At 37.6% G+C, this 22,326-nt stretch overlaps 1 protein-coding gene across 1 annotated transcript in view; it reads left to right on the top strand.

The window, feature by feature from the left end:
• Positions 1–630: 630 nt before the first annotated feature.
• LOC116485492 (macrophage mannose receptor 1-like) overlaps positions 631–22,326 on the top strand; it is a 61,423-nt gene continuing 39,727 nt past the window's right edge. The window contains exons 1-7 of the mRNA XM_032180890.1: positions 631–697; positions 4,575–4,976; positions 6,397–6,570; positions 11,346–11,510; positions 13,604–13,717; positions 16,074–16,220; positions 21,451–21,633. Of these exons, the coding sequence (XP_032036781.1) occupies positions 631–697; positions 4,575–4,976; positions 6,397–6,570; positions 11,346–11,510; positions 13,604–13,717; positions 16,074–16,220; positions 21,451–21,633 (1,252 nt within the window). The remainder of the gene's footprint in view (positions 698–4,574; positions 4,977–6,396; positions 6,571–11,345; positions 11,511–13,603; positions 13,718–16,073; positions 16,221–21,450; positions 21,634–22,326) is intronic.

Genomic DNA, 22,326 nt, shown 5'->3' with positions numbered 1-22,326 from the left:
ATGGCTGGTGTGAGCTTGCAGCTCCATGCATCCCCACTGGGCACCTGCCACCTGAGTGAGGGGGGGACAGTAAAATCCTGATTTCCAAAAAGCAGGGCTCTCCTCCTCCTGCAGTTTGGGAGAAGCCGGGGCGAGGTGGGGTTGCTGGAGGTGCGGACTCCCCTCAGGAGGCAGGAGGAGCGGTGTCCTGCTCGCTCACGGTGGACGCTCCTCTTCCCCGTCCTCCCCGGGGGGCTGATTTTCTTAGAAAAGTGAGCAAAAACCAACATGCAGCAATGACAGGCTCACGCAGGGGATAAAAAAGAAGGAAAGAAAAAAGGAAAAAAAAAAAACGACAACAACAACAACAAAAAAAAACAACCCAGCCCGCCCCTCAGCTATCACCACTTTATCACCTGCATGTGCCTGGAAGGAGGCTCTTCCCTCCGCCGAGGAAAATCAGCTTAGGAAAGCAAAGTTTGAACAGCGAATTCCTGTTATTTCAAAGCACCCCATGTGACAGGATATTTCCTTATCATCTCGAGCCCAGAGCTTTCCCCTGATCCACCAGCCCTGCACAAGTGCGGAGGACCTGCCCGGCGGGGAGTCTTCTCCTCACAGCGGAGGGGCGCGACGGGAGAAGCCGCGGCGATGGCTCCCTCCCCGCTCCTGCTCCTTCTCCTCCTCGGACTTCTGCCCGGGGCTTTTCCGCTGCTGGGTAAGTGCCCGCAGGGGCTGTGCACGATCCGTCAGGAATTAAGAGGGGTCTCGGCAGGCTGTGTGCGGGGATAACCCCCGCGCAGGTGGGGGGCAGCTCCGCGGGACAGGGAGAAGCCCGCCGGCATTTTGCCCCCCTCCGTGCTGCCCCCGGGGAGCCTCGGGGTGTCGGGGAGGGCCGGAGGGAAGGTGGGCGCCACCCGTCCGTCCCTCCCTCAGCCGCCCCCTCCCCGTCCTCACCCTGAGGTGATCTGTGGGTGAAGCTGCCCCATGAGGCGGCCTTTTGGGTTTCAGGTTTTTTTTGGGTTGCAGTGGGCACCAAGCAGGGCAGCTTCTGGGTGTTAGAGTACCCCAGATACTGTCATAGGGTTGTTTGGGTGAAACATGGAGCTTGCACCTCAGAATTTCTCTGATTTCCAGTGCACTGCTATATTCCAGCAAAAGTTTTGCCTCAGCCCCTCCTGAAAGCCTCCTTGGCATCCTTTGCAGTCCGGTTTGAGGTCTCCTGAAGCACAGATTTCTAACACCAGCTTGTAACCTTTTTTTTTTTTTTTTTTTCTCCGTGTAGTTAGCAGCAATCAGTGTAGGCTATCCAGTAAGCAAGAACCTCTGTGGAGAAGAAGACAGTCATCCTACCTGCTGGCTGCCTCATCTCTTGCCCCTCTCTTGCCTCTGGCCTTTGGTGTGCTCTCAGTAGGTGTTTGACACTGGTAGCCCTTCACTGACTTCATGAGTCACTTCTTAATTTACACTCATGTAATCTGTGATAGTTTGAGAAAGCTGCAAAATCTGAAGCTGTGTTGGCATAGTGGAACTTTTAAAATGTAATCTCTACTGTGGAAGAGGTACTTGGTCAGTAACATTTTACAGTACCTGCCTTCTGGGGCCAGAAATAGGCAAATCAGCAGTGAGATGGGTAAAGAAAACGAAACTTTGTGGGAAAAAGGATCTATTAGGATATGCTTGGGACAGTTAAGGTAATATGCTAGATGTCTCTGGATAGCTTATTGTTGTGGTTTAACATTGACAGGCAGCTAAATACCGCATAGCCACTCTCTTGCTCCCCCTCCTCAGCAGGAGGATGATGGTTGTGGGGAGAAAATAAAATGGAGGAAAACTTGTGGGTTTGAGATAGTTTAATGAAAGAAAGGAAAATGAAATCATGGAATAAAAAGGAGAAAAAAATATTCTCAGCTACCCTTTAGCAAATGATGTCCAGGTAACTGCTAGAGTGTCCTCCCTTGTTCTTCCTTCCCTGAAGCTTTTAGTGTCAAGCACGACATCTTATGACATAGATTATCCCCAGCTATGCCCCCTCCAGCCTCTTGGCCACCCCTAGCCAAGTGGCCTTTGGGGGGCTAAGGCCAGAGATGCAGCCTTGATGCCATGCAACCACTGCTCAGCAACAGCCAGAACATTGGTACGGTATCAATACCGTTCTAACTGCAAAGCACAGCACTGTATGAGCTGCTGTGGGGAACGTTAACTCCATCCCAGCCAGACTCAGTACAATTCTAAGGGTGGGATGAGTTGGTACTTATGCCTGGAAGGTTTCTATGAACCTTTTTCCAGGAGTAATTTTTGTTATATGTTACATTATATGTTACCCTATTAGAAACTGCCATAATTCAATGCACCAGTACTTGGGATGATGCTCAGGTGAAACTTCTTGTGTACCACCTCCAGCTCATCTCTAGTGAAGAATGGTTCCCTGTTATGGGAGCTATGACAAATGTTGCTACAGAACAGTGAAGAAACACAGTTAACAGTTACATGAATAGTTCTGCACAGCCCATTTTACAGATACAACTCAATATGTTGACAAGAAGTGATAGCAAGTGGTTACAGAGAAGAGCTGGCAGGGTTTCACAGATACCTGACTTGTTTGATATTCTTGTAGACTCTAATATATCATGCAAGAAAGTATTGTGTGGGAATCTGCTTTGGTGTGCAAACAGGCAGAACAGACACTGCAGTAGAGCCATAACCTGGAGCAGCACAGGACCATGATACAAGTCAGCTGTATGGTCATAGATGTATCAGGAGCAACTACAAGGAAAAGGAAATTTTCCAACTACAGTCTCAACCACAGTTCTTCTGCCTTAACCGCTGCCGCCTTCTACCTCTTGTTCTTCCATCCTGCTTTGGTGCCAACTTCTTTTTAATGCCTACTTGGCCATGTTGGCCCTTTACCTGTTTATAACTCATAAGTATTATTTGCTGTCAGATCCCTGTGTGCACTGGGGCCCTTGTAAAAGCTGCTGTGTTGCATTTAAATACCTCTTACACTTTGTAAAGATACAGTCAGAAAAGCAGAGGACCAAAGATTTTATTTCCCCCCTACAGACCAGACCTCTTTATTCAGCTTTCTGACTTTGTCTCTGAAGCCGAAACTCCCCACTCTTTTGGGCCTGGGTACAGCAGTCCAGGCTTTTGACTTTGGGGTACATTTTTCACATGCCTAGTGTCCTCTAACACCACAAGTTGCATAAAACTTATAATGTTACATTAAGCCACAAATAAAATTTTAGCAGCTTAAAAGATCAAGCAGTGTTTTCCACACTTGTGAAAAAGTGTGACATTTTCTTTTAACCGGAAGCTTTAAATAAGATTTCAGGAAAAGGAGAGTTGCAAGCATTGCATGTATCATTGGGCTAAATCCTAGTACAAATGCAGAATTAAAATAAAGTTATCACTAGAAGTGATAATTATATATTTCCTTGTATTGTCTATGAGTAAAGCTGATTGGCAAAAGGCAACAATTTTTGTCTCCGGTGCTCATCAGTTTTATACTGCTTCCCAGTGAGTTGGAAGCCAAAGGACAGGAGAAGGAAACTGAACCATGGGTGAAATAAGTCTAGGTCAGCTCTTTCTCTGAGATAGGGGTTATTTGTTCCCAGATTGTTCTCCTGTAGTAAATTATGATCATTTCCACATTGGAGCCTCAGCAGAGACAGGAAAATGTTTTGTGGTTAACCTGTTTCCCGTTAAATATTTTTTTTTTCATTGTACAATTTGTTTAATTTGGTAATCTAGCATTAAAATAAATAATATTTCAATTAGCCTTAATCCTCGGAGTAACATAAATTAGTCTTTTTCCTAGCTTGTAGCCCAGCTAAAATACAGTTTTAAGACCTTGTGCAGTCTGTTACATTTTGAGTTAGAATATCAGTGAACTGTTAACTTACCATCCTAAAATGTATCTCAAGGGGATCAGAGGAAGGAGGAGAAATTCTCAGTCACTGGAAAAAAGTAAGAAAGGACAAAGTAATCACCGATTACTGCAGTTGAGTGAAAAATGAATATGCTGTTCTAGCCCTACAAGTAGCTTGTTTACAAAGGGTAAAAAATAAAAATCCTTCCACTCAGTTAAGACTTCAAGGATTTCAGCAGAGCTTATGAGAGCAAGAATCTACATCAAGGGGAAATGGAGCCTGAAGAACTTCTGCTGTAGGCATCTTCTCGCGCTTGGGAGCCAGGATCAAGGAGCTGAGTGCTCAGTGCCAGGATCCCAGGATCTGCAGTGCACGGTGTGCGTGCTCCCTCCTCCCATTAACTCCCATGGCTGCAGCTTGGAATGAAATCATGAGTGGGCTTTTTTCCTTAGAAGGAAAAGAAAAACTTTTTTTTTTTTTTTTTAAAAACAAACAAACAAACATGTTTTAAAGCTGCAGGAGACACTAGATCTGTCTCTACTGCCTTGCTCTTTTGGGTATAGGTGCTTTCACTGATGAAAGATAGTTGAAATGTCCCAAAATCTGAACTGTTGAACATCATCTAAACAGATGATGAGATTCAAGAGCAGCATCCAGACTCATATTTCATTTAGATAGTAGGTAAGATTGCTTCAAATAATTCCGTTGCTTTTTGCCTTACAGATACTAGCATCTTTTTAATATATAACGAAGACCACAAGCGCTGTGTACTGGCTCAAAGTTCTAATTCAGTGACTACCGCTCCTTGCGTTCAAGAAAATGAGTCACAAAAATTCAGGTGGGTCTCAGATCACCAGCTTATGAGCATAGCGTTCAAATTGTGCTTGGGAGTGCCTTCGAAGAAAGACTGGGTTCCGATCACTCTGTATCCTTGTGACAAGGCTAGCGAACTCCAGCGATGGGAATGCAGAAATGAGACTCTCTTTGCAATCCAAGGGGAAGATTTGTTTTTCAACTATGGAAACAGACAGGAAAGGAATGTTATGCTGTACAAGGGATCTGGTTTTTGGAGTAGGTGGAAAGTCTACGGAACCACAGACGATCTGTGTTCTCGAGGCTATGAAGGTAAAGTTCTATACATTCATTTCTGTATTCTAAGCTCATTTCTATGTGTATCTAATTAAACTATTTAGAAGTGTAGGAGAATTATCTTAGTCTTGTTGGTGATCAGTGAATGTGTCTTCTGGTGAAATCAGCAACACTTGAGTGTGCTTTATGTTTTCTGAGGGGTTCGTTTTGCTTTTCTTTTGTCAAAGTTATGATAGATAATTAACCATAGAAGGCAGTGTTTCATTTTGAGGAAGAGGAAAGCCCATGGTTGTTCAGAACATGTATAGCCATTACACAACAGTTAGTGATAGCTTTGACTATTTATGTCTACAGAAAAACATAGTATCAGTGTATAGTCTGTTGGTTATGTTCCCCCCTCCCTCCTGGAGAACAAATATAAATTAGATTGTGAGGATTTAATTAACTCATGATATCTTCAGGTCTGGTATATTTGAAGGTGCATTTCTAGGTGTTTGAATTGCCTCTCAGGGTTGGTGCTGAAGTGTTAGACAAAGAAATAGGACACTTTAAATAGTTAAATATGAAAATGTACATACATGTATGTTTATGATAGTACCTGGGAATACATCTGGCTTCCCTTTGGTAAACAGAAAGGGGCAGAGGAAGGGAAGGATGCATTTTCTAGGGTTAGCACAAATGCTGATTACAGTATTAGTCATTGACCCAGATCCAGAAAAAAATGAACCCTAGCGAAGCAAATTATCTGAAAGGAGGCAGGGAGGAGATGAAGTTATGGCCCATCTCTCCTTTGCCTTTGTTTTCTAGCAGCTCTGTGGGACAGTGACCTTGGTATGTCAGCTCCATAGCCGTCCCTATCAAGTGGTGTTCCTCCGTACATCCTCTCACCGAGGTACATACGTTGTGTGAGCACACAGAAAGCTGCTTTAGTTACTTTGACAAGTTTCATCAACTTGTCTGTCTGATGAAACAAAATTGGCCTTTTGATGGAAATTTTATTTGGGCATAGTATGAAGGAGTCACTCTCTGGTATATATCCTGCAAGTTTATATCTGTGTGACGTTATATCTAAAACAGACAGTAATTGAGTGAGTTATCAACACAAGAACAAACAGTTGGTTGGGCATAAAAAGAAAATTGGTTAACTTTGTGGATTTTATATTTTTGATTGTTATGCATGTAAAATGTAGCATGAGAAAGCACCTGTGTTGGCTCAGTCAGTTTTGGTCAGTAGTCTTTTCTGGCCAGTGGTCTCCTTAAGTGACAAAAATTTGTCTGATTGTGCAAATGGGTATCAGCTTGGACCTAGAGAGTAAAATCTAGCAACATCCCATTTCAAGTACGGATTGGATACTAAGCTAGCAAGCTCTGCTTGCTATAATATGGTCATAAAGTTGAACTGATACATATACCATGCTTATTAAGTCTTTATTTTAAAATTCTTCTGTCTCCTTAGATACCTACACAGTGAAAGGAAATGCCAATGGAGCACCTTGTGTATTCCCTTTTAAGTTTGGTGGCAAATGGTACGCTGACTGCACAGATGCTGGCCGATCAGACGGCTGGTTCTGGTGTGGAACCACTTCTGACTTTGATGTTGACAAGATGTATGGATTTTGCCCACTGAAATGTGAGTTTTGTATATTGAAGATTCTGCTGTGCTCTGTTACTCAGCTGCCTGAGAATACTGCTGTCCTTGTGTGCTTTACTGTACAAAACACAATCTGAAACTTTGTGTTTTTCTTCTGTCTTCATGCAGCTTGCTATTTCTTAGGAACAACTTAAATATGAGAAAATGGGGCTCAGCATACAAAAATTGTCTGCCTTTATCCTGGCAAAAGCATGTTAATCATACACTGGAATCTGTAATTGCAGCATTTGCTCAAATAGCAAGTTAATTAGATATAAAGGTATGACATTAGTACATGCAAAAGGTGGCATAGAAGTTTGTGCTGCAGAACTGGAAGCTAGAATTTAACAACTGAAAAATGAGACTTCATAGAAATTAATTGCCTTGTGAACATAAGACAACTTACGTGAACTTTTACTAAATCCTAGTACGTGCTACATTACTTACTCTTCTGCATTACTTTTCTGTAATTAAAAGCAGTAGGAAAGGTCTATATTCTAAATTCCCTGGTTTGCGTATAGCTAGATTTTAACTGTTGTATTATGAAAATACAGAACTTTATGTAGAAATGTTACCATTCCTTTAAGTAAATTGGAGTGATATGCTTGTATATATTTGAATTATTTTCAATTTGAGTAAAGTTTCTCTGAACTTTAAAATAGATACTGAGAAATTTGTCTGCAAGCTTTTTTCTTTTTTGGTCATGCTGGGAAAGGTGGCACTTTTCCTTCCCTTCTTCTTTATGATTGTGTTTGGCTGTAAAGCTCCAACTGACCACAGTGAGAACAAAAGAGAAAAACATATCTTTCCTTTGATGTGAAGAAAACAGAGTGGGTTGATCTTAACTGGTCTGATGATGAAGTATCAGTGTCCTCATATGATTTTCATGAATGTTGCATTCATTATTTCAGAAAAAGGAAAATTGCATGCTATTTTTTCCCTAGGCCAATATACTTTTCAAGATATAAAAACATGTTGGAAATATCAACCCCATAAACAGAGTACATGCAAATCAGCTTAAGTATGCTACCTGTCTAGCATTCTTTGAGCAAGGCAAATAGGAGGTATTAAATTTTTGTTTAGTTCTCAGGCATAATTCAAGGAAATCCATTCAGATGACTGTGATTGTTTTTGGAAAAAGCTGCTTTATGCTGATTGCCTGCATGTTTCCTTCCTAATTCTTCAGTACTGGCTATAAAATATTCATGTTTAGATCATATATTTTAATGAGAGACAGGCTGGGGTAGAAAAGTTTTAGCCAGCTGTGTGACTGAGAACTGCACTGCATGAGAGTGGTAAGTTGTTAAACTTCAAGAGTGCTTTTTAGACAGAAAACATTGAAGTCTTCTGTATGTTAAAGTTTATTTAATAAGATTTAAGCATTGTTCTTTTTCTAAGCTATCTGGGGGGAGCAAAGGTGCTGATATGAAGACCTTTACAGCTCTTCATAATAGGGCCTGGACACACAGTGAAATTACAATTGAACCAGTCACTTTTTATTGTGAGTAAAACCCAAATGTTTTCCAGTATGAGGAGGGCTAAGATTATGCTTATTAGTAATTATTATACCCAAAAGAAATGTGGAAATCTTACCAGGAGAGGTAACATAATAGTGAGTATGAGCCCTTTAGTGGGAGCTTTATAAAGATGCTGATACACTGACAGATGAAACTTAAATCCCACAGGAAGAAACTGAGAAGTGTTTCCACCACTTCAGACAATTTTTAATACCCTAGGAAATACTGATTCTTTACAGGTTACACTGTGTATTTTTGAGCTGTTTGTTACATTGCAATGTAAAACTAGGCACTGAGGAAGAGAACAGGTTGTACAAGGTAAGATCACCAGGAGATCAAGTCATGACGTATGCCCATAGCTGTATTGAAGTGGGCAAAAGTCCATTGAGGCTCCTCTCTTGAGAGCTGGAAGAGCTAGAGCTTCTGTAAAGAATTTAGAAAGCCTAGAAGTAAACGAAGAATGCAGGGAGTAAGGAAATATTTAAATAGTCTTAGTCTTGCATATTAATCATTGGGAAAATCTACATCCTTGCATTCATTCAAAAATATTGATTTAATTTTTTTTTTTTTTTTTTTTTTTTTTTTTTTTAACGTCAGGCTTTTCCCCCATGCTGGCATTTCAAGGTGTTTTGAAGGATTTTTCAGAGTGGTTTTATTTCTAGTTCAAAATACCTTGTGAAATGACCAAATAAGTTACATAGGGTGATTTACCATGTTTCTTCTGATTTACCTGAAAGTCATAATCTGAGTTTGGATCTCACAAATTTATCTAGGAAAAAGAAAGAGAAACACTTCAGGAAAAAACATCTAAGAGAAGATAACTATGTGAAGGAATTTTAGTGTACTTTAGATTTTCTTTATTACTATTTTCAGCATTTAGTTATATCATAAATTAGATTATAAACTCATATAAAGTCTTTATTATGGGATTTGTTCCTGACAATCTGGTCAGAGAGGAAGAGATGGCAGTTATATTATGGACTGTCTAGCAAGATTTATATTCAGTTTTCTTTTGCCATGATTCTGATCATGTGGTTTCCAAGAGTATTGGACTGAGACTCCAGCATGTTTGGGATGGCTAACTAGGCAGACAAGAACACTTGTGTTGTTACTCCTAGTCAAAGGCAAGATTTCAGCTTGCAATTTTGGAACTTAAACTTCTCAAGACCATTACTGATTTCCCATTTCTATTGTTTGCAGATTCAGTAGAAATACTGTATGTGATAAATCTATTAGCATTTTATATATATATTATATGTATATATGTATAATATATAAAATATATATATTTTAATTGTAATAAATATTTGCACCAATAGGGCAATTTTTCTTTCCTATAGGTTTTAGCTTGTTTGTCAAGGGCTATGAGTGAAATTCAGTGCAGTTTTGGTCTGCTTCACTTTGTTTTAAAGACTAAAGATAGTAGTCCTAGTGGAAACACCTAGCTCTCGCTAATTTCAATGTATACAAAAATGTGTGTTGAGTTCATCAGTGTAGGGATAAAGTTGAGCTCTTATAAATTCTTTTTTCAAGTTATGCAATTGTATTCTAATAAGAATTAAGCTTAGATGCTAAAATATATCATTCTAGAAATGTGATTCCTCTTCTGGTTTCCAAGGGGATACTAAACTTTAAACAATAGCATGTAGGTTTCCTAAAAACTGCTCTGTGAAGGTATTTGTCCTCATAAAACTAGAAAGTAGAAATATCTCTCTCTCTCTTTTTTTTTTTTTTATTATTTTTTTTTAATGTTCAGAAATGAACTTTATTTTGATGAAAGACCAAAGTTCTATAGAGCAGCACCAAGTGCAAGTCATCTATAAATTAAGAGAACAAGGGAGGGAGGATGAATGCCTGAGACTTGTTTTTCTTTTCTTCTGTAGTAATGGTCTAGAAAAACCCTTTTGTCAGAGACAAATTTCTTTACTTAATTATAGACTTTTAATATTACAGTCTCTATTTTATCCCAGGCATGTGCTTGTGCTCATGAATTAAAGCTTTTGTAGAACTCAGTGTAGCGAAGTAATTTTGGCTTCTGGTAGTCACGAAGTACTTTGGATAGAAGTTAGTTTGTGGGTAATGACAGTTGGATGAAAGTTCCCATATTTAGTGTCTGTATTACAGTATACTATGTATTTATTTTGTTGTGTAAGGGTAATTTGAAAAGAAGCACTTCATATTGTCTATCAGATTTAATACAGGAAAAAGTGGAACTGGTTACTGACCTGCTGACATTTAACATGTACCATCCTTTGTCTTGAGTTTTGTTTATTGTACTGTTTTCCTCTTATTTACACTCTTACGTTTTCTGAGATCTCTGAATTCGGAAAAGGAAAAGACCCCTTTCTCTTAAATTTTCACAGCTTGCAACTTAAGGAGCTGATAGAGGCTGCAGGAATTTCAGTCTCTTTCCCATTGTCAGCAGACCTTCAGTGACCTCTACTATATTCGGCTTTTGTCTTGCAACTTATGGAGTGATATTTTAGTTCAGTGTTGGGACCTACAGTAGATCCTGTTTCTAGCAGAGCAAGATCATGCTGTTGTATCTTGTGTTGTGGAGATTCACCTGACATGATCTAGGAAAGGCTGTAGCAGTTTGAGGAGTGTGGTTACTTCTAATGTCGGGCCCTGATAGGTGACATTTTCACTGGTTTGACATTGCCAAGATGTGCCAACTGCAGATTTTCAACAAGATTTAGTCAAGTCATGGGACAGAGAAGAATACATGGAAGTATATCACATACATGCATAAGACAAGTGAGGAATTGCAGAAAAGTGTGAGATTGATGCTGATAATTTAAATTTTGTGTCTGATGTTTGGGTCTAATTATCTCTATCTCAGTTAGAAAATCCACAGCCACTTTATATAGCACCCAACATTTGTAAAATAAACAGGGATTTCTTAGCTCAGAACAGTGGGCAGCTTCATGTACACCTTAGAGTCCGTCAGGTTTTAGCATTTTTCTCCATAGTTAAAAATCTGTTCTTTTGGAATGACTTTAACCATTCATCTTCTGTTTTAAACAGCAGCTTTGTTATACCAGAGAAAATAGTGGGATTGTTTCATAATGTGTTTAATTGTCTGACACTATTGTCATGGTTTAGCTCAGGCCTGATATATTAGAGAACATTGGGACTCCTTTTAAACCAGTTCTGTACTGCAGTGCAGGTTTGTGTATTTTTGCTGGGCAATTCATTCCATATTTTATCTGGCTTAGTCTTCGTGATCAGTTTCAGCATTTCTTTTTCTCCTTGCAGTTAATAATATCGATTCATTGTGGAATACCGATCCTCTAACGAATGTCCAGTATCAGACAAATTTTGATGCAGCGCTGACATGGCACCAGGCAAGAAAAAGCTGTCAACAACAGAAGGCAGAGTTATTAAGCATCACAGAGTTGCATGAACAAACATACCTGACAGGTAAAGTAATATCATCCAGCAGTTTTTTAAAAAAGTGAATTATTGTAACAGTGGCACTTATATAGCATGTTCCATCTCGAAAGTCAGTATTTTGTTCAGTTCTTTTAATTAGTAGATTTAAATTGTTGTCTTGAATAATTCACCTGGAAAATTGGAAAGTTAATGATTATTTTATCCTGAATCAACATTGCCAGAAACTTACAGAAACATGAAAAATAACAACAAATATGTAATGCAAGCAATAAAGAAAGAATTTTGGAATGCATGAAAATTCAAAGTAGTTTTCAAAGCAAAAAGGCAGATACCAAGAGTGCATCTTTTTTAAGCTACACTTGCTGTGTGTACTAGTAAGCATTTTGGCCTATTTCATTAAAGCTCTCATATCATCACTATGTGCTGAAATATGAAAAGAATGTAAAAAAAGCTATATACAAAGGACTTATAAATAGCTTGTTTTAATTTCAGTCTCTTTCATTATTTCCCCAAGTCATTCTCAAACTTCTCTCCTGAGAAAATTCACTCCTGAATTCCAGCTTGAATGCATTTACATTCTATAAAGAGGCAGTCTTGTCTTCACTACCTTCTGAGCCTGTGCACACACGTGAAGCAGTCCACTATATTACATTTATTAAACAGATTAGAAAATACTTTGAATATGTCAAATCAATTGGGAGATAAACTTTGCTATGATGTAACATACATGTTGTGCTTTGTAAATTCAGAGGATGACTGGCTACTCAGTAAAAGCATTTTTAACGTGATGCATAGCCTTTTCTGTGTAAGCTTCTGTTTTCAGTTTAAGTATTTCGTCAAAACCTGAGTCTTATTTACTACGATAAATTTATTGTAAATTTATTGTTAAAATTAATGCTCAAGTGAGCATTGGAATTTAGGAGTAAATTACTAGGAGGCATGTTTGAACTGCAGACTATTATATATTGCTGCCAAATGTATGTGGAAATCCATTTTTCATTCTGCAACTATTCTGGCAGGACCAGGATTTCCTGTCGTGCTCATTTTTTACTTCTCTTAACCTCCACTTGTTTGTACAGAAGTAGTACTGGAATACATTACCGTGTTGTTGCCAGATCAGACTCTGGTATGACATTGCAGTCCTTTCCAGTGTTTAACTACCCCTGCTTTTAACCTGGCCATGCTTCAAGTCCAGCTCATAACCACAGTGTCAAAGACAACTAAAATACATGGAGCAAAATTGCTTACTGGCATGATGCCACCAGTAACAGCAGAAATTAATAATATATGTTGTGCAATGATTTTCTGTAAGCTATGCAGAAATAAATTAATTCAAAAATAATCAGCAGTCATCCAGCTAGGCATCCAAGACTTATACATAAAGCAGAGAGAGACAATTGATTAATAATTACTATAAATAATACCAGAGAATTCAGTAGGACCATACATGAGCATAATAAGTGGTTTTCAGATGTGGAGCAGAAGGTTGGAACAGCATTTGGAAACCTGACTTACAGTTGGCTAAAGAAGTGAAATCAGATGAGTCTGCAAATGCACAAGGTGTGCTGTTAAAAAGATGATTTTTGGAATGATCATGTTTAAATATAGTGTGATAAAATATGAACAGTACAATTACAATATTAGTTTACAATATTTTGTATATTTGAAACTGTTGGAAAATACACAGCAGGAAACAATTCATATTTGTTTTTTGGAAAACTGATTTTAGGAGGTTTTTGTTTGTTTGTTTGTTTGTTTGTTTTTTTTTTTTTGGATCTTTTATGTAACTTCCAATCTTATCTTTTATAATTATGCACCTTTCTTCATATTTATGATAATCAGCTTACAAAGAGCACATATGTCATTTTGTTTTCCATTCCAACACAATTCCCCACACCTAGAATTGTGAAAACTGTAAAGCTGAAATTAATCTTTTTGTATGGCCATGTAAGACTACATGTTGTGCAAGTTTAGCATAGCCACCTCAAAAGTATATTGTTAAAAGTTTAAAAAACTTGTACCATGAAAAAGGAGAACCAAAGAAGTTTAGCTTTCAAGTTCTAAACAAGTGTTTCTCTTGCCATGCACTGCTAGTGTCTGTCTTTGTCTCTGTTACCTAGGTTTGACCAGCAGGCTGAGTTCGGCTCTCTGGTTTGGTCTTAACAGTTTGAATTTCAACGGTGGATGGCAGTGGGTTGGTGGTGCTCCTTTTCGATATTTAAATTGGGTTCCAGGTAAGATTAAATGTGTTGCTAATAGGTTTAAAATAATAATAATATTAAAAAAAAAAAAGGTTTTTGTGTAACAGATTTCTTCTCTTGTGATCTGTTGTACTGCTGCTATTCATCTTGTTTTGATATTGAAAGATTCTGACTGTGGCTATAAATGTTGTTAATGACAGCCCTCATGCTATGGATAGATGATGGGTTTAATTTATTATTTAGGATGAAAAATGTAGCCTCCAAATTCAGAGGAAAGTTTTAAGTCATCTGTATATCTTACTTTGCTTCATCTCTATGTAAACACAGAGTAAATCTGATGCTCTAGGTCTTTTCATTTGTGTGCTTAAACTGGTCATTTTTTTGTTTCCTTTCTTTTCCAGTTTGTTTTGGTTATTTGCTTAATGATTCAATTTTTAATTTCATCTTGGATTAACCGACCCATGGTAGCATGTATAGAAGTGAACATATTAGGCTAGCCTGCTTTGAAGCAAAAACGGCTGCTCCACACCTGGAGACAGCACTGTATTGAGCTCTGGTGCTGGTGTTAAGAAGCTAGCCTCCTATGCCTCAGCAGAGAAGAGGTGATTTTCCGGTTTACTATTTGGAGTGTCTGTGTTAAGGTGACTTTCAGTAAGACCCCTGTTTCCTCGCCCTGTGTATTCAGGAAGTCTTTGGAAGCTAATATAAAGTTGAGGTTTGAAGTTACACAGTGGGAATGTTCTTCATCTTCACTGAGCATGCCCCATGTATTTAATCTGCAGTAATGGTGTAAATGTACACTCCATCTTATCACCCAGTAGCTTCCTTGTGTAGGTAAGCCCAAACTACATTTTAGGTAGAGAAAACCTCTTTGTAAGCTTTGACATGAATTGAACCACTGTATAAATAGCTCTCCAACAGAGAGAGCACATGAGGAAAACAGATGGGCTGACCTGCAAGTTGCTGTGAGGGTATTTATAGGTCTGTCTTCTAAGAGCACAGGTGAGAATCTGCATGTAACGAAGAGCAGAGGAAACCTGACTGTGAGATAGAGCCAAATCAGCAAGGGAAGCTGTTCATGGTTGTTAAAACTGCTGTCAACTCTCACCTATCCTGTAAAGAATTATATGAGTTTTGGCGTAACCAAAATGGGCTCCATTTGTCTTTAACCCTTTAAGTTTCTTAATTTCATTCAAAGGTAATACTCTTATGTCCATTTAACAAATTTTACGTTTGTAATGTATCCTTTACATTTTGCTTTGGTTAGCTTATGTTTGTCTCATCTCCATTTTTCTGGATGTTCAAGAGTTGACTGTTCTCTCACTAGTACATTTTAAAAGAATTTGTGGAAGCTTCACATTCTTCTGTCTCACTAGCCCTTAAGAGGTAACAGGAAAAAACAACAACAAAAAGCAAACAATGCAATAAAGGAACTAAGTTACAAACATTTAAACTAAAGTTATGCTGGTTAGGCATTTGGGAAAGATAACTGCCAACAGCTGAGCTTTTTTCATGCATTAAACCAATTAAATTTTTTGTTCTTGAGATAAAAATATTTTTCCTCCCATGGAAAGGACTGTAATTTAAGGTAATGAAATCATAATGACCCAAGACAAATTTCAGTGAATCTTGCACACTAAAAATTATTGTTTTGCTGTGTTTATTGTTGAGCCATTCTGACACTTCCTTGTTATGCAGTGTAATGACTTGTTGAGATATGAAAGAAAATCCATGTTTAGTTTAATCATAGACCAGATCTTGCAAAGTTCATCTAGTTTGTTGCAGAAATGTGCTGTATGCTACAATTTCTGATTGCCTTCTAGATGTTAGATGTTAGTGCTAATTCTAATCTTCAACTGAAGAGAGCCAAATAACTTGCTGTTGTTGTGTTATTTAGACAAGTGGACAAGAAGTTCACACTAGCAGCATAACAACTTACTATTTTTATGTCTTTTATACTAAATGCAGAATTTCACTAGCTTACTGAACAGGTTTTCACCTAAATAATATACTTCAGAGCTGAGAAAGGGAAAAAAACAAATGAAATATGTGCACTGTAATACCTTACATTGAGGCTTTGAGCGTTTGAAGAGGTTGTTAAAATTGTGAACTGGATAAATATCTCAGCTTGTGGTTGCTATGAGAAGAATATCTGCTAAGAGAAATGAGCTACACCATTTAGGCAAAGGGACTGTTGAGAATTGCAATTGCCAATATATTAACATATCTTGTAATTAATTAAAACATGGAACAAATTAGAATATGTGAGCAATTGGAAGTGTAACCACGAGGTGCTTATACTTGGTTATTGTTGTGAAATATATATTTTTTAATTTCTATCTTTTTTGTTGTTGTTTTTGTTTGTTTGTTTGTTTGTTTTTTATTGAAGGGCATCCTTCTCCAGAACCTGGAAAAATCTGTGCAGCATTAAATCCTGGCAAAGGTGCTAAGTGGGAGAATCGGGAATGCAATCAGAAACTTGGCTACATTTGTAAGCGAGGAAATGCTACTTTAGAATCTTTCATTGTTCCTACAGGTGGGTTTGGTAATAATCCCCTAACAAATAATTAATGACCAGTGTTTTTTTTTTTTAATCTATAATACTAATAGGTATTTGTTATTACAGATGGTAAAACTGACCAAAGGTCATGTCTATGCAGAAAGTGGCTTGGCTGAGATTCCCTGCAAAAGTGAACAGTGTGTACTTCCCCTTTATTTTGGCCTCCCTTATTCCTGTGTAGGCATCTTTTTTTTCAGTAAGATGCAGAAGTGGTTGAGTTCTCTTTCCAAAAACAAAAAGAACCATTAGAATTTGTAGTGTCGTGGTTTAACCCGGACAGCAGCTAAACACCACACAGCCATTCGCTCACCCTCCCCCCTCCCTCTCTGGGACGGGGGAGAGAAATGGAAAGTGAAGCCCGTGAGTTGAGATAAAGACAGTTTAATAAGACAGGAAAATAATAATAATAACAATAATAATAATAATAATAATAATAATAATAAAATGATGATAATAGTACTACTACTAATAATGTGTACAAACAAGTGATGCACAATGCAATCGCTCACCACCCGCTGACCGATGCCCAGCCTAATCCCGAGCAGTCCGGCCCCAATCCCCCGGCTAACCACCCCTATATATTGTTTAGCATGACGTCAGATGGTATGGAATACCCCTTTGGCTAGTTTGGGTCACCTGTCCTGGGTCTGTCCCCTCCCAGCTCTTACTGCACCCCCAGCCTGCCTGTTGGCAGGACAGAGCAAGAAGCTGAGATGTCCTTGGCTTGGTATAAGCACTGCTCTGTAACAATTAAAACATCGGGGTGTTATCAGCACTCTTCTCATCCTAAGCCAAAACATAGCATTTTACCAGCTACTAGGAAGAAAATTAACTCTGTTCTAACTGAAACCAGGACAGTAGATAGAATAAAAAGGTAAATTATTATTTATTTTTTTTTAAAGCGTGATTATCTAAAGCCTCATGTTCTCATTGAAACAAATCTATTTCTTCTTGACATTTGTTCTACTTATGAAACAGAATAATTTTCACAGTGCAAGTTGGTAGTGGAATTTTTAAAAACTCTTTTGATATTTATAAACACATTTAAAATATTTAAAATATACATACATATAAAATTATATATATATATTTATATATATATATATAAACTATTTCACCTGATTATAAAATTATTCAAATTATATATATAAAGAAACTTTTTCAGAAGAAATGTAATTCTGGAATTTGCTTAAAGTACACGGGAGAAACAAACCAGCGAGACGTTCTCATAGCTTTATTTAGACCTGATTCCCTATTTCTATAATTTATCTTGTAGCTTCTTCCTTTGTTTCTTCACTCTTTCCTTCTTTTATCCCTTACTTCCAGGTTTATTTATTTTTCTAGAACATACAGGCGTCTCCTAAATCCATTGACATTATTTTGCATAGGTTTTAGAAGCAGACAAACTACTACCATATTTCCACTCCATTTATTAATATACATTACTGGCAAACCAGATGTCAATTGCTGAATTTCCAAAATATTCAGCTTGAAAACATTTTAAAATGTTTTCTCCTGCCATAGCCAATATATAACCAGCCCAGTCAAAACCATTTAGAACAGCCTCCTGGCAAACTTGTTTTGCTTTATTGCAAAGAGAAAAGAACACAAGAATGAGCTAGTGTATCGTTAAATAAATATTGAAATTACTTAATATTAATTAAATAATACTTCAGTATTGAAATCAAGCATATTTATTGCCTGAGTTGGGAAAGACTTTAGTGCATATTTTAATGCTTTCCTGAATTAAATCGCAAACTTTTGTTAGTATTTGTATACATCTGATGACCAGATAGCTTAATTAATTTGGGCTGTCTTAGTTTGTTTAATTAGCTACTGCTCAGCTTTTCAGATTCATACATCCGTCTTTAAACACTGATGCATATAAATAAACTACTGATTCAGTTCTGGCTGCTATTTTATTTTGTTTTAAATTCAGTCTAAATTAAGTGTTAATTCAGGGCTAATGGCCATTTCCATTTTATGCATTAGGCTTTAACACATCCCTCCCCCACCCCAAGTGCATCAATACTTTGGAGGAAGAACACCATTGAGACAAAAGTTATTCAGTTATTCAGAAAATTACTGAGTAAACATGGTGAGGTGACAGATTAAACAGAGATTGGTGGTGGTTCACATCAGAAACTATATTCCCAAATGTCCCGTGGGAGGAAGTCATAAAAAGAATGTGTGCAATCATGCAAGGTGTTAAGTGCCCTCAACTCCTAATGATGTAAAGGAAAACTCATGGCACACGATGTTTTCCTGACTAGGGCTCCTGAGTCAAAATATAAATTAATCACAAATTCATGCATGCACTTAGCAGTGTAAGCATAAAATGTAAAGGCAATCCATTGATATTTTAACGCTACAATTAAGCCCAACAAATCAGTGTAAATACTGTGGAATAAAAGAACACTTTAAAAACTCAATATAATTATGCTTGTATTCATAAGAAAGTAGAGAAAAATATTTCTAGAATCTTTATTTTTGTAACACTTTTTGCACTAAGTCAATGGCTTTTTTTTTTTTTTTTTTTTTTTTGTTTTTGTTTTTGTTTTTGTTTTTCCCCCCCCCCCCACAGAAAAAGTTTTTTTCCAGCAGGGGGCCACATCATTATATATATAAAGTCATGTAGAATTGTAGGGCTTCAAAACATTTGCCCTGTAGTACAGCAAAGTGGATCACTAAAAACCTATTAATTTCATTTGCATAACTTTCCTATTTTTTAACTTCATTTTCTAAAGAAAGGCTGGTCAAGTGTCTACATCCACCAAGCGACTGACAAAATAGATTTTATCCCAATCGGGCAATGTGCAATTATCTTAAAGTATTAAGTTCCCAAATATTTCATAAAATCAAATATCCATGAGAGAATTAAATGCTCTTAGTGTTACTGTTGTGACTGCTCTTTGAGCTCTCTCTTCTGCAGAGAATGGATGTGTGAGAGAGAAATTTTAATGCCTTAATTAAAACTTCAGCTTGTGCTTTCACCCTTTAAACACACAAGTCAATCACTGGGAGATCTTCAGCCTTCAGGAAGCCAAGATTATAGGTTACAAAATTATTTGCTCTCTTTTTGAGGGAAAAAACCAACCTCTGTTTCATTTCTGTATGTTATTCTACAGTATACCACAGTATTCATCAGCTTGTCATCTGGGACAACATTTTTTATATATTAGCACGATTCCCTTTGTTACATCTTATTTGTTTTAATTTGCCTTGTGTCTTTTGCTTAAGTCAGTTGAAGTTCAAGGTTTAGTACCTGTTTCCTTTAAGATGAAAAATATACCATATGGCCTTGTATTATTGTGCGTTGTCTTTAAAAGAAGAGGGAAGCACAGAGTTCATTGCTGACTAATGGAAATGAAGAACTGAAGGCTTTCTCTTACTGAGAAATGCCCAGCTATGTCATGCAATAAAACCAAAAGAAACCCAATAAGACCACCAAAGTAACTGGACCGTCATCTACTATTCCTGTTTTTCTGTCTGCAACAAATTCCCTGGTGTTTTTGGATTTACAACCAAAAGAGTCTCCTAGCCTGTCATGGCTGCTTTAGTGTTTACAGTAATAGTCCTGCAGCCTCCTTCAGTCTGGCAGAGAAACCCTTACAGATTTACTGGGGAATAAAGACCTTTGTGATTCTCTTTTGTAGCCCTGTCTGAACTGCTTATATCTGTTCTATTCTGTTTACTGCAGAAGGGTGCACAGAGTGTGTTGAAGGAGCATATAAACCTAGATTTTTTTTTTTCAGAGCTGCTCTCTGACTGTTATAGCAAAGCACTGTAAAATGCATATGCTCAGAGTTGGCAGCAGACATAAGACAAATCAGGCAGCTGTTTAAAGCATTGGACAAACCTCTCCAACAGTATTTGTCACCTCTGTCTCATTTCTCTGAAAAACACCATGTGCAACCAGTTTGTCTTTCCACAGTTTCCCTAGTCTCTATTCCAGTTCTTCATTTCTGTGGCAGGAGTGACAGGGCACTGATCATGCACTGAGCCCTGGGGTGACAAAGTTCAATTTTACTTGAACTTCTGATAAGATGCTGGCAGCCAACTAGTTTATAGCTGTGCTAGAAATTGGGTTCTGACAATGAGTACCTACTAATTGTCAACATATTCCATCTGCAACAGGGTACATACTTGCAAACTGGGCATGACTGATCGTGACTTGGATGCCTACTTAAATATTTCCATGGAATATACTCCCCTGTCCTACAGAAACTCAATGCTTCTCCTTCCCCAACACATATAAGTTTATTTTGCCAACAGAATTTCTGCAAACCTGCTGTCCTTGTTCTACTCTATATATTGGTGTTTGCTAAACCCGTCTGCAGATTATAAAAATGCTTCAAGAGTCATAATTTGTTTCTGTAACAGTGGTATTCTGTTTATTATTCATTTGGATGGCACTTCTCCTCAGGCTGAATTGTTTGCTGAACAGCAGTGTGGTTGTTGGCAGTATTCTGCTTTGTTCTGCTGAACTCCTAAAAGCAATTTTTTAAGCATAGATCATTTACTTTGACACTGTAATTTTCTCAATGGAGCTTTTAAAAAAGACTCCTAAAGTGGTGTTCTTATCTGGGTTTGTGCACAATCCTGTAGAATCAATTTGTTTTTTTTTTTTTTTTGTTTTGTTTTTTCTTCGCTAATCTAGAAAATGTGGCTAGATTAAGCATAAAATGCTTAAAGTCTGCTGACAAAAGGAAAAAAAAAAGAAAAACCACATACACACAGACACAAAAACAACCAACCAACACAACGCCAACAACAAAAGCTTCATATACACGTTTTGTAAGCCCAGGTTCTTATCAGGTACCTATGCAACATGGAGACATGGAGAATGAAGAGTTGTGCTGATGTGAGTGCAGGAAAGTGATAGAGCACAGCTCTGTAAACTTTACATTTTGGTATACATGTATGCTTATAAAAGTGAAAAGTGTGTTTTTGTGGTCAGTTTAAATCTGTCTTTTCACAAGTTTCAAGCACTTGTTTTCAACTGTAGTGTTCTTAAAAAAAATCTGGAAGTTTTAACTTTTGATCATACTTGTATATTATGATTCCTTTATATATATTTCAACTCTGCTGTTCTTTGTGAAGAAAATATATAATTTATTTGTTTGTTAAAATTTTCCTTATGTAATTTTCAGTCTTTAGTTAAGAATAGAATCCTGAAATTCTTCACGGTTATTTTTCTTTTCAGAGACTAATGTGCCTATTAGATGTCCTGATCAATGGATATCATATGCTGGTCACTGTTACAGAATTCACAGGGACCCCAAAATATGGAAAGATGCCTTAACATCATGCAGAAAGGAGGATGGGGATCTGGCAAGCATCCATAATGTTGAAGAGTACAGCTTTATTATTTCTCAGCTTGGGTACCGTGAGTATTTTTTTGCAATGACATAATGAATTTTATACTAAGGAAATAAAGAGTTTTAAATAAGTCTTACCTACTGAGAAAATCTGTTTAAAAAACCAGTCTTGATCACAGGTACAAAAGGAGAATTTTAAACTTCAAAAATATTTGGAAGGAAAATACCTATATGAGAATTAAAACTACACAGACTATGCTGTCATGGAAAAGCTGTGCTCAGTGTTAAGACTTGCATCAAACACAAGCTCCTATTTCTCTGGGTCTGCTTCTGCCTTCTTTTATACAGGTTAAGCAATTTATAACCTTCTCAGAAGTTGGAAGAATTTTTACTATTAGTCTGCAAAGATAGGTGAGGCAAAACAATGTTTTTTTGGTCAGAATTTGGGAAGACGTGGATCCTATTACCAGCACTGCCATGTTCCTATATTTCATGTCATGTCACTTATATTTCTTTTGAAAAAGGAAGCTGTCTGTCCCACTATGTGGATTCAGATGTGCCTCATCTGAAATGTGGTACTTAGGTGCTCACATACTCAAGTTGTTGCAAAGCTAGTTAAGCTACAGATGCTGTGTGTTCCTTGAGTGAAGAACAACCATTCTGATGCTGAGGCAATTTTGTAGTTGCTATTGCTTTACTAGGACCTGATTTTGCATTTAGTATCAGACATGACTTTTTGATGGGGGAAACGTTCACAGCTG

Source organism: Aythya fuligula, chromosome 2 (assembly GCF_009819795.1).
Source record: "Aythya fuligula isolate bAytFul2 chromosome 2, bAytFul2.pri, whole genome shotgun sequence".
In the NCBI taxonomy this organism is placed as follows: Eukaryota; Metazoa; Chordata; class Aves; order Anseriformes; family Anatidae; genus Aythya; species Aythya fuligula.
Note: the sequence above shows the minus strand (reverse complement) of the source record. Positions and strands in the feature narration are given on the sequence as shown.